This window comes from Echiichthys vipera (genome assembly GCF_963691815.1).
Source record: "Echiichthys vipera genome assembly, chromosome: 6".
Lineage (NCBI taxonomy): Eukaryota > Metazoa > Chordata > Actinopteri > Perciformes > Trachinidae > Echiichthys > Echiichthys vipera.
This window is the reverse complement of record NC_139831.1, coordinates 28,629,297-28,656,652: the sequence shown is the minus strand read 5'-3', so window position 1 is coordinate 28,656,652 and position 27,356 is coordinate 28,629,297. Positions and strand designations below refer to the sequence as shown.

Genomic DNA, 27,356 nt, shown 5'->3' with positions numbered 1-27,356 from the left:
AATGACCTGTATGTGTTATAATAATGACCTGTATGTGTTATAATAATGGCCTGCAGAGGTTATAATAACGACCTGTAGAGGTTATAATAATGACCTGTAGAGGTTATAATAACGACCTGTATAGAGGTTATAATAACGACCTGTATAGAGGTTATAATAATGACCTGTAGAGGTTATAATAATGACCTGTATAGAGGTTATAATAACGACCTGTAGAGGTTATAATAATGACCTGTGGAGGTTATAATAACGACCTGTAGATGTTATAATAACGACCTGTATAGAGGTTATAATAATGACCTGTAGAGGTTATAATAATGACCTGTAGAGGTTATAATAATGACGTGTATAGAGGTTATATTAATGACCTGTACAGGGTTATAATAATGACCTGTAGAGGTTATAATAATGACCTGTAGAGGTTATAATAACGACCTGTAGAGGTTATAATAATGACCTGTAGAGGTTATAATAACGACCTGTAGAGGTTATAATAATGACCTGTAGAGGTTATTATAACGACCTGTATAGAGGTTATAATAACGACCTGTATAGAGGTTATAATAATGACCTGTAGAGGTTATATTAATGACCTGTATGTGTTATAATAATGACCTGTAGAGGTTATAATAACGACCTGTATAGAGGTTATAATAAAGGCCTGTAGAGGTTATAATAACGACCTGTATAGAGGTTATAATAATGACCTGTATAGAGGTTATAATAATGACCTGTAGGTGTTATAATAATGACCTGTAGAGGTTATAATAAGGACCTGTAGAGGTTATAATAATGACCTGTAGAGGTTATAATAAGGACCTGTAGCGGTTATAATAATGACCTGTAGAGGTTATAATAATGACCTGTAGGTGTTATAATAATGACCTGTATAGAGGTTATAATAATGACGTGTAGAGGTTATAATAATGGTGTGGAGAGGTTATAATAATGGTGTGGAGAGGTTATAATAATGACCTGTAAAGGTTATAATAATGACCTGTAGGTGTTATAATAATGACCTGTAGAGGTTATAATAATGACGTGTAGAGGTTATAATAATGACCCCTATGTGTTATAATAATGACCTGTAGAGGTTATAATAATGACCTGTATAGAGGTTATAATAATGACGTGTAGAGGTTATAATAATGACCTGTATGTGTTATAATAATGACCTGTAGAGGTTATAATAATGACCTGTATGTGTTATAATAATGACCTGTAGAGGTTATAATAAGGACCTGTAGAGGTTATAATAATGACGTGTAGAGGTTATAATAATGACCTGTATGTGTTATAATAATGACCTGTAGAGGTTATAATAAGGACCTGTAGCGGTTATAATAATGACCTGTAGGTGTTATAATAATGACCTGTATAGAGGTTATAATAATGACCTGTATGTGTTATAATAATGACCTGTAGAGGTTATAATAAGGACCTGTAGCGGTTATAATAATGACCTGTAGGTGTTATAATAATGACCTGTATAGAGGTTATAATAATGACGTGTAGAGGTTATAATAATGGTGTGGAGAGGTTATAATAATGGTGTGGAGAGGTTATAATAATGACCTGTAAAGGTTATAATAATGACCTGTATGTGTTATAATAATGACCTGCAGAGGCAGCAGTGTGCCGCAGGTCCTCTGCTCTGCCGGAAATCACTCAAGAGAAGAAGAAGTTTTCCATAACAACCGTGGACGCTCTGTCCTGATTCGCTGCTCGCGCATCTCCTGTTGGTTCTCTGAGTTGTTTTCAGGCCTTGCTAACAGATGCTGCTATTTTAAACCCCCGTGAGCAGTGGATTAACTGCAGAAGGCTACATCTGAGAACAGCAGTAAGTCAATAATACGATATTTGGCTCTCAGCGACCGTTTCACTGAAGGAATGCGACCAACAGAAACAGGAAATAACGGATAAACCTCGTTAGTAGCTGCTAAAGTCCCCACTGAGCGAACGTGGAGCGACAGTCTCCCGATAATAAAGACAACAGCTCCTGTGTCGAGTCGTCAGGATGCCCCGGGGATGGACGTATGGACACCCTTTCTAAGAACCGGTAAGAACATTTGTCTTCCCATCTCCGCTGCTATCTGTCAAAGGTAGAAACTGTGGAGCATCTATCTAGTACTTAAAGGAAAAGGACCGCACTGACCTGTTGACATGGAACACTTCGGTCCAAGTGTTCACATCTCTGTGTACTTTAGTAAACGTGACATGCAACACACGTTTTTATTTATGCTTTTAATGTTTTTGTCTTGACTGTGTGTTCATTTCATCTTGTTCTGTAAAGCACTTTGTAACTGCTTGAACATTCATTCATTTTCAAACGCGTGTCCCTGTCGGGGTCGCGAGCCGATCCCAGCTGACATCGGGCGTTATGTCAGCTGGGATCGTCGTGTAGCCCAGTCTATCACAGGGCACATAGAGACAAACAGAGACAAACAACCATTCACACCTACGGGCAATTTAGAGTCATCAATGAACCTAACACGTGCATGTTTTTGGACTGTGGGAGGAAGCCGGAGAACCCGGAGAGAACCCACGCAGACACGGGAGTCCCCAGCCGGGATTCGAACCGGTAACCCTCTTGTTGTGAGGCGACACCACACCACCGTGTCGCCCTTGTTATGAACATTGCGATATAAATCTATTTACAACAACAACAACAACAATAATAACACATTCTAGGTTGTATTTCAGTGCAGGAAATGTTCAAATAATTCTGGGGAAACTTTTGCCAAATTGTCAGAAAAAGGGGGCATTTACAAAATTTAGAAGGCACTTTTTAGAAAAGTAATTAGTGCATAAAGTTAATGTGAAATGAGCCCATGTTAAAATGCATACAGTAATCACCACTATGCCAAAAGCGTGTGAGTGTGTGTGTGTTTTATATTAGATATGGCAATTAAATTAATTGAATTGGGGGAAAAAAAACAGGACAGGACAAAGATCAAGATAAACCCTTTCCATGAGTTGATCGTGATGAGTTTCCATTATCGGGACAATAGTGAATATCCTCACGAGTGACTTGAGTCACAGTTTACTGCAGTTTTTCTCTAACGATAACGTTCATTTGGCCCATAAGTAATACCAAGTAATGAAAGTGTTTGTTCCTTGTACAGTTAACATCGCTCTGTATGTACTTATCAACTAAACATATCTAAATTGATCATTACTGATGATTGAGTAGAGCAGCGCCATCTAGTGTCTCAAGATCGTAATCACAACAACAATAACAACAATAATTCCAGCAGTCGGGTTGCCAGGTTGGTCAGACCTAGCCCAGTAGTTACAGGAGACCGGAGTCTGTTTGAGTCTGTTTGAACCCGTCCCCTCCAGAAAATCACACCATAAAAACAAGTATTAGAGGAGTTTGACTGTTAGCCGTTAGCGTTAGCCGTTCCAGCTAAGTAAAGATGAAAGTGATGTTGGCGATCAAGGAGAACTGTAGCCATTTGGGCGTGTGTTTGAATGGCGTTTCTCTCCTTTCTCTCAGTCCATGGAGTGAATGTTTGGCCTATATAGACTCTGGTTTTTGCCCGTCTCCACTCACTCAGCTGCTGGGACAAATAAGCAGCTGCAGGATTGGCAAACTCCATTTCACCCAGTGCCAGCCTGCAGTAGCTGCACCCAACAACAGACAACCCTGGCAACCAGCAACGCCCAACGCTATTGGCTGCTTCCATGGAAACAGAACGGGACACAAAGTCATTGTCAAACCCGTGAAAACATTTTTTTAAATTAATTCAGACTAAGATATATATTTTTATGGAAAAGCAATAATTTCATTCTGTAGCCCTCAAAACGCCCCATGGGTGTGTTATTATTTTAAAATATAGCTTTTAATTAAGATTCTACATATTCAACCTTTTAAGAATTGTTTTTCACTTCAAAATATGTCGTATCTGTGATGCAATACAAATATTTATTTCTCAACTAAATGTAAGGTAAACTGATTCAAGTGTGTTTTAGTGCCATTTTAAGAGTTTCATCGTCCCAAGCCTAGTGCAAATATATATATAAAACTAGACAATAACTTTTACGTATTAATGACAACATTTGCTCACAGACACCACCTCAGCCTGAGAAGCATCCTTTCATGTGTGTTCACAGCCCGACTGCGTCGTCTGGGATGGATCACAACCACGCAGAGACACTTAAGGATCCTGGAGGAGAGCCTGGTCTGGCAGCAGGGGATGTGTTGAAAGGTCAGTGATTCCAACAGTGAAGGGATAGAAGCTAAACATACAAAGTCTTTAAGGTCACCTCGGTGCTTCCTACTCTGCCGTGGAGCCGGTAAGCACCACGAATCCAGAAACGCACTGGTGAGTTTAAGGTCTACTATTAGATAACAGCGATCCATCATTTGTATTTGACTTAGGCTCAATGATTGGTAAAATTGATGTCAATTAGTGTTAGAACCAATACATCTGCCGGCTAATATTTTTTTAGGTGTATCGTATCGGCCGATGTGGGCTGCTGCGTTCGTCGGTAGTTTTTTCCCGGCATTATTTACAGATGGGCGTCCACAGGGAGCTCCGTGTTGCCTTTTTTAAAGTCAATAATGGTTTGTTTTTTTAAATTGAGACTCAAAACATTTGTTATCTTCATTGTGAAACTTTTATAATGAGTAAATTGAGGGAGCAAAAGTAGTATCAGCGAGGCAGACGCACTGTATAACTGTCATACTTTTTCTCTTGCACTAAAAACATTTAGAAAAAAAAAGTAGTATCAGCTCCAAATATCGACTCAAGAAAATCGTGAGTCCGTATCTGTCATCGGTTCAGGCTGATGAAAAAAAATCGGTATTGGCATCGGCACCTCTCATTGTAATATATTATTACCATGTGGCATTGCAGATTATTCTTATTCTTTTATCTTATTTTTTCTTTATTTCTTCTCTTTCCCTCCTCCTCTCGTATTCTCTTCTCATATTTATTTATTTTTTATTCATTACCTTTTTTTTATTTACTGGTGTCACATATGTCATCCATCTATGCCATATTATGTGTTTATAATAACACACACACACACATACACACATACACACACACACACACACACACACACACACACACACACACACACACACACATATACTACTAATATACATGTCGTTGTATTCTGTTGTTATCTGTACTTCATGTCCTCTGTCTGTATTTGTAGTCCAAGTGTTGTGATGTAATTGTCCTTCATGTCACCAATAAAAAAAGAAAGTAACCCAAGAGCCAGGTTCCTGATCCCCATGTTTTCTTATGGCAGTGGAAAATGGCTGTGTGTTTTGAGCCGACATTTACAGCAAGACCATAGCCCCACAGAGACACGAGGAATGCCAGTACACAAACCCTTCTGCAACACGTTCATCCAGTGGCCTCCTGTCATGTTTTCTTTGTTTTGTTATTATGCCGCCCCAGTTTCGGAATCGTTTCATATCGTCAATGACTACTGATTCCTCACTCCTCTAGACCAGCGGAGACATTACTGCTCTTTAAGAGGCTGTGGGTTTTTTAGTGTCACTGTATAAGCTGAGTTGTTGTGACCTCTAGGATAATCACAGCCTCATGAAACTTTACAACCACAAACTACAGATCTAGAGCATTCAGAGGATGGATGGTTTCCCACAAGTGCTCACCATAAGGGCACCCGGTAGCTCACCTGGTAGAGAGGGCGCCCAGTGAACTGAGGTTCGACCTGCGGCCCTTTGCTGCATGTCATCCCTTCTCTCTTTCTCCCTTTTCCTGTTGATCTTCAGCTGTACTAACAAATAAAGGCGTAAAAAGCCGTGTAGAAAATTGGGTGGGATTCAACTCTGCTTTGTTTGGGACGGGACAGGGAGACACACCCGGCAGACATCTCGTGTTGTTTAATGATTGTGGGTTTTGTTTGTCTCTCTCTTTCAGACCGGGATAATTCTGAGTCATCCTGTCCAGAAAAGGAGCAGGTTAGTTCTTCTTTGATTTCATTTAAATCTTTATTACCCATCAGTTGGACGCCATGACTGTCTAATAATGGTAATCATGGAAATAGACTGTATATGGAACCCAGAGAGAATTATGCTAAATCTTGTAATGCCTGAAGGCCCCCGAGAGCCCAAAGTGAATTGATTTTTGGTTAATTAGCAAGAACAATAAAAAGGTGCAGCTGGTACCCCTCTGTCTGATCGGGGCCTGTATCTGTGCGTTGCTGTGTGTATATCTGTTTATTACTTTGGGGGTCATTCCTATGTTCCCCGGGGGTCTATATTTCCACTGTAGCATAAGCCTATGGCTCCATTGATTTAATTTAGCATTTGTTTTAGGGTCAGGAGTGAATTTTTGATATTTGGTATCCATCTGTTTTAGAGGGCTTGTGATGAGAGAAGTTCAGAGGAGGATTGTAATGTCTAAGGCATGTTTTGTTTGGTCTAAAGACGTCACCCAACCAAGGCGTAGCTTGTTCTATCTATTCCCTTGTGACCCTGTCTGTCTGGATGGGGTGTCTCCTCCTACTAAAAGGCTGAGCACCAGTGGGCTCGGGGTCATTTCTGCTAAACTCAAAGCTTCGTGAGGAAGCAGGGGTGAATGTATTTTTGTCTGCAGAGGAAAAAAATACTTTGTCAAAATAAACCATGGAGAAAAAGCAGATCCTGTTTGTTGATCTTTGTTGAGGAAATCCATTTCCACAACAGGAGTTACGGTTAGGATTATGGGCTAGTGTTAGGTTCCACATACGCCTATTTACTGTAGAGTTTGGAACTGATTGTGGAACAAATAACATGTTCCCCTGTCACGTATAAAGCGGGGAACATAGGACCCGGGGAACATAGGTGCGCTCCCTTACTGTGTTGTGTTTTTCAGAGATGCAGCTCCTGCACGGTGACTGAGGATCTGACCACTAACGGTACTATGAATATGTGACAGCAGCCACCATGTACATCACTGCAGCATCCAAAAACACACTGTTATCAGCCACCACAACTGAACACATGAGCTCTACTCATACTCCTGTTGTACACGTTGAGTTGTGTCCTAGTTTCTCTGGTGTGCTGAACACACCTGGTCTGCCCCTCAGGTACCTGGTCACAGAGGTCCATCTCCCGTTCCTTGCAGCGAGCTGAGACGTTACTCAGGAGCACGTTTAATCCCAGTCTGAAGTGGCTGTTCCACGGCCGCAGTCAAGATGAAGAAGAGGTAGAGGGAAACTTTGTAGTCGCTAACAATCTGGTGTCCCGCTCCTCTGCACGTCTGCTGCGTCTGCAGCAAGCTCTTCTGACCGTGGCACCGCAGTGGCAGCCGGTCGGCAGGGCACAGATGGGGTTTCCCCGGGTGAGTTCCAGGGGCTGTAGGAAACTGAATTTCAACATAGGCGTAACAAAACGTAGCAAAGCATTTATTTAAACTGAAACGGTGGTGCGTTGAACGCCTTGTTGTGTACGCAAGTGCACTGGCTTTTTAATACCACAAGTTTACATACACGCTGCTTCTGATTGGGTAACACCTCTGACACACCCACCAAACAACAACCTGGAAACCGTAGCAAAACTGTTCTCTCTGTTTTCAGATTGAATGTGCCCAGGTGTTCTCATGTCCACACCTACTACACAGGTCTGGGATAGTGCTATTATACTTATTTTATACTTCTATTATACGTTTAGTTTTTCTGCGGTCACATATGTCCTCATCAGCCACCTATAATGCAGCAATCTGACCTAAGTGTTAGCAGTTTGTGTTTGTATTTCAGCACATGCTACTTCTCAGTCCTCTGAAATGAAATCCTTTTTCATTGTACTTCACTTCTTCAGACATTCAGCCTATTAGAGAAGACTCTGAGGACCCCTCATCTAAAATATTATGTCATTTTGAGACAATGCACACCACTGCTTTTTATTGAAGTGTAATTCCAGTGTAAACTCATCTGTAGCACGAGAAGAGTCCCTACACAGAAAACAAAGCACCAACAACATAGTTAGTGAACCTGACCTAAATTGTGGGTCAGAATAGCCAGAAAAGCATGCTGCAAAATCCAACTGGATGCACCAGGACATCCTTGTATTTGTGGCATATTGCATTGACATACTATGTTCTGGGACATACTTATTACGTTATTTTTCTTGCATCCTAAATACTCAAAACTACCCCTGCGTTCTAATACACATTCTACCATACTGTCCACCCCCTCCTCCTCTCTTCCTCCCTCTCAGGTGTGTGGTAAAGGTCTCCCAGCAGAGGGCGGTGTTCTCCTCCTGCCCCCCTCCTCCTCCTTCCTGCAGGGGCACTACACAGCTCTGTGGAGGCTCCTGGAGCAGCGATCCCTGCTGCTCTTCACACACGAGTACACCAGGAGGGCTCGCCTAGCAGCAGCATACATATCCAGAGTGAGCCACCTGCTGGAGGATCAGCTGGGGAAACCACGGCTGACACACAACCAGGTTAGGCTGAAGTGCAGGAACATTTCCTGTCAGCAGTCTTTGTCATATGAACACGCAGTCAGAGCACCATGAGTAATGTCACTCCTGTTGAGAATCAGCACCTGACTGTGCAGCTCCTTGCAGCTTTTCATATGTTCACCAGCATTGTCTCAAAACATTCAGCGAAAAATTCCACTCCACGATTCTGGCAGTTAAAGGGAGCAGTTGGAACCCATATGTCTTTCTCCTCTTTGACATCACGTTAGTCCTTTCAGGTATCATATCATATCATGTCAAAATATTTATAAATGTATAGGATAGGCAAAAATAAGCCTTTTTCCTTTTTTGGTTATTGATAGTTTGGATTATATTGTGTGTAATGGATCAGTATGATAATGTCAGTTGCATATTCACAAACATTACACTTTGTTTCTTATAATATAGAACCAAAATCCATTTGTTTATTCATAATGAACAGTCCACACACACATTTGAACAGATGTATCTTAGACATCGCACAGACATTTCAAAGTAAAATACACAATTTTGAAATAAAAAGACAGAAACTTTAACAGGCTGAGGTTACAACTAATATATAAATAAATAAATAAAACGAAAAGAAATAACGAGCTACAGGATCAAGACAGAAAGACCAACTGATTTATTAATCTGATTATGACTGTACACAAGCCTTTAGCTTCTCTGCAGTCAGGTGCTAAGGATTCAGGTTGTCTCCTTTAGCCCCGTTTATACAGGCAACTGATTGTTCCATATTCATAACATTGTTAGAGTTATTGCAATGAGGGTTTTAGCTGCTGTTAGGCCTGTAACTAACAGTATAACTGTATCTGAGCTACTACTCAGATAAGTTGTTGACGGACAGGATTGCAGGGAGCCAGCAAAATGTCTTTTAAGAGGCTGTGAGCAATTTTGAATAAAGTACAGAGGCTAAAGCTTTAGGGCCATCAGAAGCCGATGGTTCTATTAAATGGGTTTGTTCTAAAGATAATAGCTGTCTTTAACATCGTGAAATGATCCGAGACCATCATTGTTGTTAATGTCACCCAGTACATGGATGCCTCTGATCACATAGTTCTTGATCTAATCGTCCTTAGGTCTTATATTACAGACCATGTTTTATTTTAGCTTGTGTATTGCTCCTCTTGTTAAGATGTTTAGACGGCAGTCAACTTTTCAGAGCTTTGGTTTCTTATCCTAAATGGAAAAAATAATAAATAAAGTCGCAATCGGCAACATTTGTTTGATCATATTCACTGAGACCGACTCGCCGGTCTCATCCTGTCCACTCAGCATAATTCACAGTCTGTGCACACGCCACAGACCCCCCGCGCATGTTACAACATCACAGGCACATGCCTCAAGCTAGGCATACACTAAATGACGTTAGCAATTGCTATCTATGAGTAAGTTAGCCTGCCTACCTCCATGTAGCATGTACCCCGTGCTGTTAAATGATGAGAGAAGACAAGGGTGCGTTCACAGGAATCTGGTGCACGTGCACTGACGAGCACTTGATGGGAGGGAGCGGAGGAGCTCAGTGGTAGAGGGGGAGGGGCGTGAGAGTTGTAAACATTCAAAATTTGAGTCATCTCAATCTGCCAGACTTGCAGACTGCAGCTTTAAAATAAAACATGTCCTTATTTAAGTAAGGTACTGAAAAAAAAAATTGGTATCGGTACTAAAAACGTATCACAACTCCCTAACCCTAACCCTAACCCTCTCCTTTCCAGACCTCGTCCAACTGGTCTTCCATCGGTCCAGTTGGTCTTGTCTCACTGAGTCAGGAGCTCCGGGTCCATCTCAACCACTGGTCCCGTCTGTTCTCCAGAGTCCAGTCTGACCCCTACCTGAGACTTGCCCTGGTCCAGCAGACTGGGCTACTGGTGCAAATCAAGCACACTCTGGACTTACTCGGTCTGCAGGCGCTGGTTGTGACGGAGCATTATGTGTGTGTCATTCTGTCAGCTGTAGCCCAGACTGAATTAGAGTCTGTACCAAGAGAAGTCCTGGAGGATATTTTCACTGGTACAGACCTGTATAACCAGGCTGTGGGAGAGCAGAGAGCGCAGCACAGCGCCACCCAGCTGAGGACTGCAGTATTACACCAGGCACATTATTCCACACTGAAGTCTAGTCTTCCAAACAGCAAAGGCCATCACCCTGCTGCCTTCTCGGTCAAAGAGCTGATGACGATTTTAGCGGTTCACCAAGCAGACGTGGCAGCCAAGCAGCTGCACCACTGGGCGTCTGAGCAGGGCTGTCACATGTGTCAGGTCCACACCAACCACGAGTCCTCTGCATGTTCTGGTGACTCTGTTAGTCCAGGGGCCAGGCTCTGCTGTGGGACCTCCGCTCTGAAATCTGAGTGGACCTGGGAGCAGCTGCAGCATACCTACCTAACTACCTCTCCTCTCTTCTCTATTAATCAACACCGCCCCCCTCATTCTTCATCTCGTCACAGCTGCCATAAAACTCCTCCTGTTTACACCCACGGCCTTCATTTGGACAGTGCCACCTTTGTCCAACACAGACCAGAGGGCTCTAACAAAGACCAAACCAGCCAGTGCCAAACAGCCCAGCTTCCCAGTGTGGAAGCTTTGGATCCAATCCAATCAAAGCTAGAAAACTGTAAACTATTGCAGACTGTTTCACCCCCTTCAGCCAGCTTACGTCATCTCTCAGGCCTGCCTCTGTCAGGGGGTTGCCAACAGGACCATTCATCAGTAGAGCTCCTTTTTCAGGTGCTAGTTTCCTCCAGTGAGCTGCTGGCTCCACTAGTTTCACCAGAGGCACCGACTGAAGTGCTCCAAAGTACAACAGATGTGTTATCACCAAATGGAAAGACTAACCTGATGGTTTTGAACACCGCTGATTCAGTGGAATTGAGTACAGAATGGAACAAGGACCAACATGTGGAAAGAAGTCCGCAGGAATGGGCTGAACTGGAAATTACAACCAGGCAAGAAGCCGCTGTCAGGTAATGTCACGATTAAGCAGCCAATGACTGTTGTGTTGAATTTTAAGGCACACACAATGAAAAACTCCATTTCTCTGTGTGTTTGTACATTTCTCTGGTGTGCCTACCAGCACAGAAAACATGAGGCTCAACAAGCAGTTCAGACCCTTTCCTAGATCTCCTCCCCTGTCAGATAAACACACACGTACCACTTCATCACTTCCCAATGTGTGTTCCAAATGTATAACACTATTCATTATGTAACAGTGGATATTGTTCATTTTTAAACTGTCAATATTTAGGTTGGTTTGGTGAGCTGTGCTGCTATGAGGCCTGTACTAATAGCTGTATGATTTCTTTAAGTTAACTAACCATTTATCAGTTTTTAGCTATCTATTTCAACCATTATCCATTACTTTTAGCTAACCATTTCCACCATTATCCATTACTTTTAGCTAACTATTTTAACCATTATCCATTACTTTTAGCTAACCATTTCAACCATTATCCATTACTTTTAGCTAACCATTTCAACCATTATCCATTACTTTTAGCTAACCATTTCAACCATTATCCATTACTTGTAGCTAACTATTTTAACCATTATCCATTACTTTTAGCTTACTATTTTAACCATTATCCATTACTTTTAGCTAACTATTTTAACCATTATCCATTACTTTTAGCTAACCATTTCAACCATTATCCATTACTTTTAGCTAACCATTTCAACTATTATCCATTACTTTTAGCTAACTATTTTAAACATTATCCATTACTTTTAGCTAACCATTTCAACCATTATCAATTACTTTTAGCTAACCATTATCCATTACTTTTAGCTAACCATTTCATCCATTATCCATTACTTTTAGCTAAATATTTTAACCATTATCCATTACTTTTAGCTAACCATTATCCATGACTTTTAGCTAACCATTTCAACTATTATCCATTACTTTTAGCTTACTATTTTAACCATTATCCATTACTTTTAGCTAACTATTTTAACCATTATCCATTACTTTTAGCTAACCATTTCAACCATTACCCATTACTTTTAGCTAACTATTTTAACCATTATCCATTACTTTTAAATAACTATTTTAACCATTATCCATTACTTTTAGCTAAATATTTTAACCATTATCCATTACTTTTAGCTAACCATTATCCATTACTTTTAGCTAACCATTTCATCCATTATCCATTACTTTTAGCTAAATATTTTAACCATTATCCATTACTTTTAGCTGACCATTATCCATTACTTTTAGCTCACCATTTCAACTATTATCCATTACTTTTAGCTTCCTATTTTAACCATTATCCATTACTTTTAGCTAACTAATTCAACCATTATCCATTACTTTTAGCTAACCATTTCAACTATTATCCATTACTTTTAGCTTACTATTTTAACCATTATCCATTACTTTTAGCTAACCATTTTAACCATTATCCATTACTTTTAGCTAACTATTTTAACCATTATCCATTACTTTTAGCTAACCATTTCAACCATTATCCATTACTTTTAGCTTACTATTTTAACCATTATCCATTACTTTTAGCTAACTATTTTAACCATTATCCATTACTTTTAGCTAACCATTTCAACCATTATCAATTACTTTTAGCTAACCATTATCCATTACTTTTAGCTAACCATTTCATCCATTATCCATTACTTTTAGCTAAATATTTTAACCATTATCCATTACTTTTAGCTAACCATTTCAACCATTATCCATTACTTTTAGCTAACCATTTCAACTATTATCCATTACTTTTAGCTAACTATTTTAAACATTATCCATTACTTTTAGCTAACCATTTCAACCATTATCAATTACTTTTAGCTAACCATTATCCATTACTTTTAGCTAACCATTTCATCCATTATCCATTACTTTTAGCTAAATATTTTAACCATTATCCATTACTTTTAGCTAACCATTATCCATGACTTTTAGCTAACCATTTCAACTATTATCCATTACTTTTAGCTTACTATTTTAACCATTATCCATTACTTTTAGCTAACTATTTTAACCATTATCCATTACTTTTAGCTAACCATTTCAACCATTACCCATTACTTTTAGCTAACTATTTTAACCATTATCCATTACTTTTAAATAACTATTTTAACCATTATCCATTACTTTTAGCTAAATATTTTAACCATTATCCATTACTTTTAGCTAACCATTATCCATTACTTTTAGCTAACCATTTCATCCATTATCCATTACTTTTAGCTAAATATTTTAACCATTATCCATTACTTTTAGCTGACCATTATCCATTACTTTTAGCTCACCATTTCAACTATTATCCATTACTTTTAGCTTCCTATTTTAACCATTATCCATTACTTTTAGCTAACTAATTCAACCATTATCCATTACTTTTAGCTAACCATTTCAACTATTATCCATTACTTTTAGCTTACTATTTTAACCATTATCCATTACTTTTAGCTAACCATTTTAACCATTATCCATTACTTTTAGCTAACTATTTTAACCATTATCCATTACTTTTAGCTAACCATTTCAACCATTATCCATTACTTTTAGCTTACTATTTTAACCATTATCCATTACTTTTAGCTAACTATTTTAACCATTATCCATTACTTTTAGCTAACCATTTCAACCATTATCAATTACTTTTAGCTAACCATTATCCATTACTTTTAGCTAACCATTTCATCCATTATCCATTACTTTTAGCTAAATATTTTAACCATTATCCATTACTTTTAGCTAACCATTTCAACCATTATCCATTACTTTTAGCTAACCATTTCAACTATTATCCATTACTTTTAGCTTACTATTTTAACCATTATCCATTACTTTTAGCTAACTATTTTAACCATTATCCATTACTTTTAGCTAACCATTTAAACCATTACCCATTACTTTTAGCCAACTATTTTAACCATTATCCATTACTTTTAAATTACTATTTTAACCATTATCCATTACTTTTAGCTAAATATTTTAGCCATTATCCATCACTTTTAGCTAACCATTATCCATTACTTTTAGCTAACTATTTCAACTATTATCCATTACTTTTAACTTACTATTTTAACCATTATCCATTACTTTTAGCTAACTATTTTAACCATTATCCATTACTTTTAGCTAACCATTTCAACTATTATCCATTACTTTTAGCTTACTATTTTAACTATTATCCATTACTTTTAAATTACTATTTTAACCATTATCCATTACTTTTAACTAACTATTTCAGCTATTATCCATTAATTTTAACTAACTATTTCAACGTATCTATTACTTACCGTTACTTAAGCTGGATAGCTTACTGTATTATTTGAACTGTTTGAACTATAATGTGACTCAAAGTCCACATTCTAGATTTGTTCTGGAGCTTTCATGTGTAGAAATGATGTACAAATGCAGTATGAAATAAGACTGTGAGAGGTGTACAGTGTTGGCACTTCACCAGCTGATGTTTGTCCCCTGATCTAGCTCTGTTTTTGTTGAGAAAAAGTTACAGGGGGACAAATTGTCTTTAGCAGGAAAACCTGTTGTTGCGCTGTTATGGTTTACTGCACATCTTAACAAATCCAACAGTAATGTGGCCTAAAATATGTCCTGTGTTGTGTTGATCTTCTGGCGACCACACACACACACAGTCCATGTATGATAACAGAGTATTTGTACCCTTCAGCTCAGGTTTTGGAAGAGAAGGAAACCCAGAGAAGGAGGACACCGTAGCAGCAGAGGGGACAAAAGTGGAGATGGACTGTCTTCGTTGGCCTCACTCGGTGCAGTGGCTGGACCTGGGTCAGTCGCTGGTGTTTGCTGATCTCTATGGGCAGTACCAGTCCCTGCTGTGGACTCTCTGCAGCAAAGCATTGTGGCTGCAGCTGCATGTGCCACAAGCAGGAAACACTGCAGGAAGCATCAACCTCCAAGACAAACACGGGAGCTTTCAAATCCTGCACAGGATCAGTCAAGCTGCAAAGACGGGTGAGAAGATAATGTCGTGTAGAATTTACAGTGTGGAAGTGTCTGCACAAAACTGCAACAGTCGTTCATAGTATTTATATATTTAGTATTTCGATCCTTCTCAAGCTCTTTCTTCTTTAAAAAAGTCATTAGCTTGTTACTTCACCATGGCAGCTGCAGGCCTTGTGGCGCTTGTGTCAGGTGGAACATGGAACTGAGCGTTAAGTCAATTAAGGGGCCTTCACATGAGAAGCTTTTTGCACTGGGCTCCCCACAGGGTCGGGTGCAGGGACCCAGTAACTTGTAATTGGGAACTTCCATCTTCTGAGTCAGGCTTGTAGTAAGAGCAGAAGTGTAATAGGAGTGTGTGCGTGTGTTTGTGTGTGTTTAAGAGGGTAATATATAGGGAACGGACCGGAAGTAGGGAGGTAAATGTGTTTCAATAAAGTTTACTAAAGAGCAAAAAATAAGTAGTCAACACATATAGTGACCATGAACGTGACAAGATGGAGGCTCTAAAGAACAGGCACGACTGCAGTTACATCTTACCGACACAGAGGCCGCTAGAAACAAGAGAGCTCAAATCTTATGGAGTACAACTTTGTGTTGCATTTTGTTAGCCCAGCAAATATCAAGGGGATCGATAGAATTTGTTTTTATTTCTTCCGATTGCAAGATTTTGAATTGCTGGACGGACGAGAGGAGAAATCCAGTTTACTGTACGGACTACGTGACACATCTGGCTTTTGTGCTGTTTGTTGTAGATCTGGTTCCCAAGGAGTGCAGAGCCATGCTAGAGGACTTCAGTCTTTATCTGTTAGGCATTACTGCACATGCTCAGTGGGACTCTGGTTAGTACACACGCACGCACACACACACAAACACACAAATAATCTCTGCGTTTGTGTTCAACAGCAACGGGCAGTTGGACTGGCATTCCATATTTTAATCATCTGCGCAGTATTTTTAAATTTGATGTGATTTTGGATGATTCACAATCAGACACTCAGTATTAAATCCCCAACCTTAAACATCAGAACATCTCCCTGAAAGTTTTTATTTAAAATAAACTCTTCATGAACAACAATAACAACTCAAGTACTGACTGAATATTTGAGTTGTGTCTGTCTTTCTTCAGAGGTGTGCAGAAGTTTAGGTTCAGCTCTGAGAGATAAGTGTCTCACAGATATGAACTCTGAGACGGCGTCATCGAAGCAAGACGGAAATAAGATGATGTCAGTGACCATGGAGCACTTCCTGCTGCTGCACCCTCCTCTTCTGTCCTCTCTGTGTTGCCATCCCTCAGACAGCAGGGCCTCAGGTAAAGAGACACACACCAGGTTTCCTCCTCAGCTACTGAATCCCACCGCAGCTACTCACGTGCAATATCTCTTTAAAAATTGTATTTACATTTTAAATGAGTGCAGCGCCATATGAAAAACAAAACACTTGAATATAAAGATTCATTCAAGAACACATTTATATTTATCACCACATAAACATAACATAACTGCGACAGCGTGTCACGGACAAGTATGAAAAGAAAAAAAGAATTATGGACCATGGGGAGGGGGGTAATATTTCCAGAAGAAATTGGCAGATTTCTGAGATTAAAGTGGCAAATCTATGAGAAAAAAGTTGTAAATTTATTAGATACAAAGTCGGAAATATAGTGTTTTGTTTTACACTCCCTGTTGAACTGTTCAGGATCAACACAGACGCTGCTGCAGGCCGTGCAAGCTACTTTGTCTACGGCAATACTCTGTTTTGAAGTTTAGAAAGAATGAAGGAATGCTAAGAGGGTCAGATGACATCATGTTTAATACGCAGTAGATGAGACTGCATTTTGGCGCTTCTAATGTTATATGTAATGAAACTTTAAAGGCACTTATTTTATTCTATGTTGTGACTTTTTTCTCCTAGATTTGCTACTTTTTAATCTCATAGATCATCTGAACTTTTTTCTCGAAATATTCCCCCCCTCCCCCGGGTCATACTTGTCCCTAATACGCCGTCGTACATAACACAGCACATCACAGCAAGCTTACCGCACCACTTGCACTCACACTGGTCAAACGAACTAGACTTTAGCCGTGAAACGTACTTGGGCACGGTACGGATGGACAATGTGAGTGCGCCCTTAAATACATGGATCTCCACACCAGTTAGTTGGACCAGTCCCAGCCTGGTCAGATACATACATGAACTGGTGAAGCCTCTTGGATGAGAGGTGAAGCGTCTTCCTAGACAAATAACCAAGACCAGATGCTTTTGACTGAAATTGCTTTGGGGATAACTATGCGTATGTTTACATGTACCTACACATAACAAGTACAGCAGAAGCAAGAGCAGGTTGTCTGAAGATAAATGAAAAGAGATGCATAAAGGATCTGAAAGGTTCTCTAGTCTACATGATGACACATATGGAATTAAAACATCTTGTAAGTATGAAGAATAGGTGAATGAAATGCATTTGAAAATCAACTGCAAGCAGTGAATCCTGGCTTTCATCGATTCAAAGGACGAATTATCAGCTTAACCCTTTCAGTGGACTCTGGTTGAGCCGGGCTCCTCCAGTGGTGAAGCCCATCAGTGCTAAACCAAAGCAGTGTGACGGTTGAAGTAGGTAACTTTTCTCTTTGTCATATTTAATGACACTGTCACTATATCCTGACAGCAACACGAGACCGATAATCTGTGAAAAAATGTTCCTCTGCCTCCACCTGCTGCTTCTTTCTGCAATTTCCCAGCTTGGGATCAATAAAGTATTTCTGTTCTATTCTATTCTAATGACAACAAATGGAATGAAAACAACCAATCTGATGCAGTGTCAACGACTGCTCTGAACTCTGAAGAAACTGTGAGAAGCGCTGATCAAATATGAATATCTTTATTGTCATAGTGCAAAATGAAAGCAACCTGCTTATGGGTGCTATAAAAGTAAAATTACAAATACAAATGGCAATAAAGTACAGTACCAAATAACATTAAATAACAAAATAAAATAAAGTAAGTACATGGCAAGTGGCAGTGAAGTTATAACATTAGTAACTGGCGGTACTGAAATATTGCATACAGCTTGGATGTGCATCAAGATTCTGTGTGTGTATTGTCTATTCCTGCATTATTTTCAGAAACATGTTTTAAGGTAGTGTTTAGCTGTAAAATGAGAAAAGTTTGTGACCTAGTTGAAACAAAACCAAGCCCCACCCACCATCTGGACAGACTTTCTCATTTTACAGCTATACAGGGACTAAAGTATGTTTCTGAAACACTTTGTGCAGGAAATATGAGCTACGGTAACAGAATATTGATTCATATTTGATCAGCGCTGTCTAGCTTCACAGTTTGATTGTAGTTCATGAGCAGTCATTGACACTGTGTCAGAGACTCCTGGCTCTGATTGTTTTCCTTCAGCCACAGTGGAATCTGGCAGATGCCTTTAGGAGCACCAGGTGGAGGCAGAGGGACATGAATTGTAACGGTCCGTCTCATAGGAGGATATAGTTCCAACAAATATGACCAAACATATTTTTTATAAAAGTTACTTACTAGTTTTAAAGGTTGAATATGGAGAATGGGCAGAACAGCGCCATCTAGTGTCTCAAGATCGTAGTCGCAACAACAGAAAATAATTTTGCCCGTCTCCGCTCACTCAGCTGCTGGGACAAATAAGCAGCTGCAGGATTGGCAAACTCCATTTCACCCAGTGCCAGTCTACAGTAGCTGCACCCAACAACCGACAACCCTGGCAACCAGCAATACCAGCCGCTATTGGCTGGTACAATGGAAACACAACGGGACAGAAACATTGTCAAACCCCTCCAAAAAAAATTAAAATAGTTATTAAGACTAAATACAGTTTTTTATCATTTTTTTATGGAAAAGCAATACTTTCATTCTGTACCCCTCAAAACGCCCTGTGGGCGTAGCTTTGAATAAAGATTCTACACATACAACCTTTAATGGCATTAATTGTAGGTCTCTCTCTCCCTCTCTCCCTCTCTCCCTCCTCAGGTTCTTCTAGCCTCGTCCCCCCAAGACTCCCTCTCCAAAGACACACTGTTAGCTTGGCGTTAGCCACAGTGCAGCTGTCTACAGTCTGGGTCATGTCAAAGGCTTTCCAGTTCCTCTCCTCATGGAGCGTCAGCAAGTTCCTGCTCATCACACAGGGAGACCTCAAAGTAGGTGACTCATCAACCACAAGACCAGTATGTGCAGTATTCACACAACTTTGTCAACACTTTTTTATTATTAGCAACTTTTCAATGAAAAGACCAAAACTTACAGTGAATTGATCCTGCCAACAAGTATTGTGTGTGTATCAAAGCCAGACACATCTTAGTCCTCTGTGCCATAGAGCTCCATAGTTGTGTCAAAGAGAAACTTAGACAACACACACACACACACACACACACACACACACACTAAAACAGACAGACTTAATATTCTGCCAGCTCATGAAGTGATTATGATCGCTGAATTTCTGATTTACAGTTGGAGCCCTGAAGTTAAATCAGCATCAACTTAACGAGGTGTCTTTCTCTGTGTGCAGGTGCTGAGAGAGTCGTTAGAGGTGCTGCTGCATCAGACTAAGTCCCTGGTGATGAATTCAGACAGTGACCACAGCCATCTTCTGCTGAGGCAGCAACTCAAAGCCCTTGACGGTGCTGTGTCCGAGCTGCAGGTGACCCGCTGCTTTATTCTTAAGTTTCAGCCGCACATTAGAAAGCCGACTCCTCTTCCATTTTTGTTTCAGAGCAGTGAAAGCCGTGTTGTCAGAATGGTATCCCAATATTTAGGCTTGGATTAGAGAACAAGCGACACATCAGCTGTGTTCACATACAAAACATTATCTGGACTTGTTTTCAAAGTCAAGGCAGAACACACTGAAAAGACCTGAGCAGGAACAAGAGTTCATGTTCATGTCAGCCTCCTGTCAGTGTAATTAAGAGAAATCAGGCTCTTCTGCCAAGATCCTGCATTTGGCAAAAAGAATAGCACAACTGTCATCAGATTTGTACCAAAATACGCCCCAACTGAAGGCACAGCAATGCAAAAAAAATAAAATAAATAAAACTACAACAGAGAGCCGTAGCCGTTACCTTTGTAGTGGTTTTTATGTCTTTTATGTCTGACGTACACATACACGTTATGCATCTATTTTAAGATGGTTTGCATCTCTGTTGTGGGTTTATGTGTATTTTTAGTAATTTTGCGTCTCTTTTAAGGTCATTTATGTCGTTTGTAGTTGTTTTGTGTATGTTTGTGTTCATAAAGATGAATCCAGCGAGCCGTGTCTGTGTTTCACCATCTAGCAGCGCCGCCATTACTGCAGTGGCGTCTCCCTCCAGTATGCCTGCAATTACATGGAAGCTGTTATTAGAGGTTTTTTCTTCTTCTACTTTTACCTGTCCTTTTTATGCAGCATTACTTTTGACAATGATGTCTAGGAATAACCTGTGCAATTCAATTGGATTCAAACCTTTACCTCATGAAGAGCGCCCCTGTCTGAGGCCGTACGGTCTACAGGGATTCAAACCTTTACCTCATGAAGAGCGCCCCTGTCTGAGGCCGTACGGTCTACATGGATTCAAACCTTTACCTCATGAAGAGCGCCCCTGTCTGAGGCCGTACAGTCTACATGGATTCAAACCTTTACCTCATGAAGAGCGCCCCTGTCTGAGGCCCTAAAGTCTACATGGATTCAAACCTTTACCTCATGAAGAGCGCCCCTGTCTGAGGCCGTACGGTCTACATGGATTCAAACCTTTACCTCATGAAGAGCGCCCCTGTCTGAGGCCCTAAAGTCTACATGGATTGAAACCTTTACCTCATGAAGAGCGCCCCTGTCTGAGGCCCTAAAGTCTACATGGATTCAAACCTTTACCTCATGAAGAGCGCCCCTGTCTGAGGCCCTAAAGTCTACATGGATTCAGACCTTTACCTCATGAAGAGCGCCCCTGTCTGAGGCCGTACGGTCTACATGGACTCCCTGGGCGTGCAGATGTTCTCCAGAAGTGGATCAAGAATATTAACAGAGGAAGTTTTGGTTCACACTTCACACTCAATCTCACAGTGAACATCATGAGGCTGCCGAGCTTAACACAGTGAAAAAGTAATGCTAGCTAAGCTAACACTGCTTAGCTAGCTCATGTTAGACGCCTCTATCAAGACTGCTGTGGTCACACACAGTAAATGAACTCAGTGTGCTGTTATTGTGAAATATAACCTAAGTAAGTTAGTTTAACGTCAAGTAGCTGAGTTTATCAGTGACGGAGGTAAATAATTACAAGCACTCTTCATGAAGAGTTTGTTTAGTTCTCATTCATTTTTTTTCCAAAGTAGAAGTTTCCCACTGCTGTTGGAGCAGCAAAGAATTGCACAGGTTCTTTCTGACTTCCTAGACATCGTTGTCAAAAGTAATGCTGCATAAAAAGTACAGGTAAAAGTAGAAAAGGTGCACTTATGACATAAATACTGCACATACCGAAGGGAGACACCACCGCAGCAATGGCGGCTTGTTCACTTAGGCCACTGCCGGATTCGTCTATAGCATCTCTTTGTGATCGTTTTGTTTTTTACAGCAACATTTCAGGTGAGTCAGGTCCCCTGTGCCTGTGCCTGGATGGCCCGTTCACTAATCCATCCATTCACGCTGTAGCCTGATGATGCATGTGCTGTATATGACACATATGAACGACAGGGCCTGTAATGTCGATGTTTTGGAATAAAGTGTGAGTGTTTTCCCTTTCTTCATCCTGCCAGCATGAATGTGGCATGATGCAAAGTAAAGAATGTAGCTCTAATATGATCCTAGTGCCACTTCTCTTTCAGACCTTCTCTTCATGGGCGCTCAAGACCTTCTCCATAGACTGCAAGAGGATTTCAGGGGAGATCTTTGAACAGACCATGCCATCTGGTGTCCACTGGAGACCCAGCCTCAGGACAGGTACAGGACAGAAAACAGGCTCGGCTTGTAACTAAATAAACAGAGAGGAACACCAGTCCATGGATGGATTTGTAGATCTACTGTACAGTCGGTTGACTAGAGAGACAAGGAGATTCAGGAACTTCTTTCAGTAAAGGCCGATGGCAAGATCGTCAGACAAATACAAAAACGGCAAGAGAATGGGTTGTTTCTGACCAAGTTATGAACCGGCTACGTGACCACATGTGTGGCTCCTGTACGCTGTTTGCTCTTAGACTGGTGGAGCCAGATAAACAATGATGGCGGCTGGACAAATGAGCAGGTCATGGCATTCAGATGAAGGTGCCTATCAAGCCAACTGGATCAGTTTACAGTTTAGCCAAAGCATATCATGTGGAGAGGGCTAAGGTGGATTTGTGGCAGCACAGCCTGATACCCACTGCAGAGCCTGTTCATACGTAGACATACAACACGTTAATATGCTTTATTTATACAGCACTATTCAAAACAAAGGTATAAAGTCTGTTACATAACATTAATGGGCTTCCAAATGAACGCTTACTTTACCAACTTTTGCAACATCTTACAGTGTATTGACGACTTTGTATTTCTCTGTTGGTGCACAGTTTTTCCCAGCAGCTCCAGTGAGTATGCTGCTGTGGCCGCTCAGACCGTGATTGGTCAGGTTTTAGAGGGTGTGGCACCATTGTCTGAGGACGCCTGTGTGCAGGCTCTGAGTATAACGATGACAGCGTTCATGGAGGCATGGATGGAACACATCCTGCAACAGAAGATCAAATTCAGGTTTGTTTTTGCTATCATTCATAGATGTCTACCACAGTGTCAGCCTCTAAATGCATGGCACATTTGAAACAGATTAATGACATCATCAATGCAGAGCCCTGAGACCCAACTGTTAAGTCATGGACCCTGTGACTCAAGAGGTTTAGCGGTCCTAATCACAAGGCTTGGCGGTTCCATCCTCACGTCCGCATGTTGCGGGTCTGACTCTGAGTTAAATGCAGAAGTTAAATTTCACTATGTTGTAATCAATAAAGATGGTGAACGCAGCGTATGGACAAAAGGCGCCGGGCTTTAAAGCCAATAAGACATAGCGGCCAAACAGTGGAAGTGCAACTTCTGTGTCGGTAATGTGATGTCACGGCGCCCAAATAAAAAACACTTTTTCCCCTTGGCTCACATGGGGAAGGGGACGCCTTTGATTTCATGGATGATTTTTTTAGACCGTCACAACCACGTGAAATGACGTGTGACTGCAAAATGCGTCACTATCAGATTTTGATTAATTCCGTCTGATAGCATTTTGAAAGTCTAGAAGAAACCCACGATTAAATCATTCAACCCCATTTAAGTTAGCCGCGCACTGGAGGTATACTGCCAATCATGTGTTTTTTTTTGGTCGCAGCAGTTGAACTGTTTTGGCTTTATGCACCACTGAAGAACTTATATAGGAATGAACGGGGCTACGCCTCCAACGCTGTATCCACTTCTCTTTACACATGGAGGATCTATCCAACCCGGAGCATAAATGAGCCTTTAGAAGGACTCTGACTCCAAAAAAAGGCGAGCAGTGCAATGAATCGGCTCATCACCTTTGAAAATTGCAAAAATATAAAGCATCATTTTAGTAACTAGAAAAATGTCTCTAAAAAACATGGTTGTGTGATGAGTTGTCAAGCTGCATTCATGGTAGCTGTGTGTTGAGTTAGTTTTGTGTGAGTGTGTTTAACCGTGTAGCTGATGCTGTTGTTTGGTTCCTCCACAGTGTGCAGGGAGCGCTCCAGCTGAAGCAGGACTTTGATTCGATCAGAGAGTTGATCCAGTCCGAAAAATACGGTCTGTCAGATGAACTCCACCAACAACTCCTCAGCCTCCGGTATCAGTCTGTGTTACATCCTGCCCTTAAACCTCACTGTATGTAGCTGTAGTTGTTTAATGTATTGTTTATATAAGTGCTGTTCTGTATATAAATTAAATACATTTAAGCATACACTGATTTGAGCTCTTTGGGCCCTCTTTTGTGTCTCTTAACGAGTCAAAATACAAAAACAAAAAGCCCTAGAAAATCTGAAATTATTTTTTTAAATTATTGATGTGCTGAAACAAACTGACCTTATTCAATAATTCCTTATATTTTGACGTCAGGGTGAACAGAGCCTGCACTGATCATTATCATTTTGGTAAGCAGGTTAAGTAATCCTTCTCTCTGTCTGCAGGGTTTTCCAACAAGTTGACTCAGCAGTGGTGTGTCTGCTCCAGCAGCCACAGGCCAAACCATACCTGCAGTCCAGAGCCTGGGAGCCTTTCACACGCTGCTGTGAGTATCAGTCACAAAGTCAGGGAGCTTTAAAGCCTGAATATCACTTAAAGCAATTCTTACCTTGCTGTCATTTTGACACTTTTCTTTTGTAATCTTAAAATGCTCCTGATAAGCGTACGGCGCACTGAACCGTAAAAAAATCTACCAGGTGTTGAAACTCATCACTATTCAATTCTCATATATTTCTGATAAAAGTCTGACCAATCATTTTATTTGGACCGAATAAAATGATTTGCAGAGCTTCCTGCCCGTCATCTGTCGCTCCGTTTCACTTTTGCTGCTCACTTTTTCACCGCACGTGTCTGGGGAGGAGGTCAGGCAGGGGGAAGAGGGTGGGACTTTGGAGGGTGGCAGAGTTGTTGGTGCTCATATTATTACCAAGTGCTGTGCGACATGCTAAAAAGGTAAGAATTGCTTAAATAAGCATGATCATTTAAGTAGAAGTTGAAAGTTGGGACTATTTATTCTGCACAATAGTTCTCTGCCCTGTGGACATAACTCTGCTCCAGCTCTTTATTTATCATGTCCACAACCATTCCAGGGAAGCAGGCGTTGGCAACAAAAGTGTGAGGTCTCATGGTCCTCAAACATGAATCATTTAAGAAAGAAAAGGAAAACCACACACGTAACAACAGCAAAATGAAAATCTAAAAAAGTAAAAAAAAAATCTAAAGTAATGCAAGGTAAGATGAGGATTCAAATAAAACATTATCAAATATTTTTTAAAATGTAACATCAATTTCACATTGATTGTGATGAATAAACAGTGTAAATGTATTAAATGCATATTCATAATGAGAAGTAATAAATCAATAAGGACAGAGGTGAAAACAGTTGTACAGTACAAGAAAATCAAAAGGTAAAGTGTCAAGAGGACCAGGTGAAGCCTGGTGGTGATGCAGGATACTCTCGTTGGTGCACCTGAAGAAGTTGCAGAATATTCTGGACATGGGTGCAGATCCTGGGGGGGATGGGGGGGACATGTCCCTTTCTCTCAGTCCATGGAGTGAATGCTTGGCCTATATTGACTCTGGTTTTTGCCCGTCCCCGCTCACTCAGCTGCTGGGACAAACCAGTGCCAGCCTACCCAGTGCCAGCCTACAGTAGCTGCACCCAACAACAGACAACCCTGCCAACCAGCAACACCCAAGGCTATTGGCTGATACCATGGAAACAGAACGGGACAGAAAGTCATCATCAAACCCGTCAAAAATTTTAAAAATATTCATTCAGACTAAATATATTTTTTCTGTAGCCCTCAAAACCCCCTGTGGGTGTATTATTTTTTTTTAAATATAGCTTTTAATAAAGATTCTACATATTCAACCTTTAATGATGCAGTTGATTTGTTACTGACTTAATCTCCATGTACCTCTGTTTCTGTCACTTCTCCTCTGAAGTGAGTGAAGCAGAAGGAATGCTACAGTTTTCACTCAAACATTTGTCATTCAGTAAAGTATAGCCACAAAGCATCTGTATTTTTCACAATAAATAAGTTTGTGAATGTGTCCTTGAGCAAGACGGTGAAAAGACCAGTGGCAGTGACCTCTGTGTGTAACTCTTCAGGTCCAGCCAACAGCAGCAGAGAAAGCATTGATGCAGCAGTTGGGAGCAGCATAACCAACCTGGGATGTATGGAGGGGGAGGACCTGACTCAGTCTGACCCCTCGCCTCTGACCACTGACCTCCCTCCAGTGAACCCATCCAGCCCCGGAGAGCCCTACCTCGCTCCAAGGTACGCTTTTACATCTGCGATTTCTCTGTGGGTTAGTGTTAGTGTCCCTGCCGTCAGAGTACCTCACAAAGTTCTGCGTTATTGGTGTGTTTTGTTTTGTTGTGATAAAATTCAGCAGTGAACAGTGTTCGTTTCGTGTTTCAGTGCAGCTCTGGGTGTCGTTCAGCGGGAATGGTTGGACCTGAGGATCCACAGCAGCGCTCGGCGCTGGAGGCTGCCGGGACTGCAGTGTCTCTTCAAGTCTGAACCCTGAACACACACACACACACACACACACACACACACACACACACACACACACACACACACACACACACACAGGAATTATCCAGTAAATACGTTTTATTCTTGCTGTTTAGATATATGTACATAATGTATGTGTAATGTTTATATCATGTATATTTTTACATAAAAGAATGTGATAACTCTGGAGGTTACTTTTCACTCATGTAAAACAGATGTATTAATTAATCTCAAAATAATTTATATTACTGAACAAAAATATATTTATTTTACCATTTGTAATATATTATACATTTTTTATTTCTGAATAAAAAACATGATTTTATCACCATCTCTTCCCGATGAAATGTTTGGTTTGCACACATTTTTTAACGTGTATATGTTGCCTCGCATACTTTTCCGTATGGTACTGGATTAATGAGGAATTTGCTGTAAATGGTCTATGTTACACTCACCCTGATAATCCATCAGTTTTGCAGCTTTTTCTCTTTAGTGGTATGTTGGTTAACAACTGTTAATAGTAGAAGCAGGAAACATTTGGATCAGCCAGATGCTTCTCCGGCTAAAGGAAAGGAAGATAAACAGGTTACATGTACGGACAAAAACAGGAGATCATTTGATACAACAAAGTGGAATTGAGTCAAAGATCAGGGACAACACATTTAAGTCTCAAAGTAGTTCCTAACCTCCTGATTTACTCTTTAAAACAATCTTTGTGTGTGTTTTAATGATAAAAGCTTCTAAA

At 40.5% G+C, this 27,356-nt stretch overlaps 1 protein-coding gene across 1 annotated transcript; it reads left to right on the top strand.

The window, feature by feature from the left end:
* Positions 1–1,806: 1,806 nt before the first annotated feature.
* On the top strand, positions 1,807–26,621 carry ccdc142 (coiled-coil domain containing 142; the record flags this gene model as incomplete). The annotated part of the gene is made up of 18 exons (XM_083915457.1): positions 1,807–2,059; positions 4,117–4,211; positions 5,904–5,944; positions 6,840–6,882; positions 7,054–7,307; positions 8,183–8,410; positions 10,141–11,387; positions 15,081–15,382; positions 16,126–16,212; positions 16,500–16,682; positions 19,379–19,545; positions 19,917–20,048; positions 22,199–22,313; positions 22,919–23,096; positions 24,079–24,189; positions 24,530–24,630; positions 26,200–26,368; positions 26,513–26,621. The coding sequence occupies exons 1-18, from the start codon at positions 2,037–2,039 to the stop codon at positions 26,619–26,621; spliced, it is 3,585 nt and encodes a 1,194-aa protein (XP_083771583.1). The 5' UTR covers positions 1,807–2,036.
* Positions 26,622–27,356: the final 735 nt, after the last annotated feature.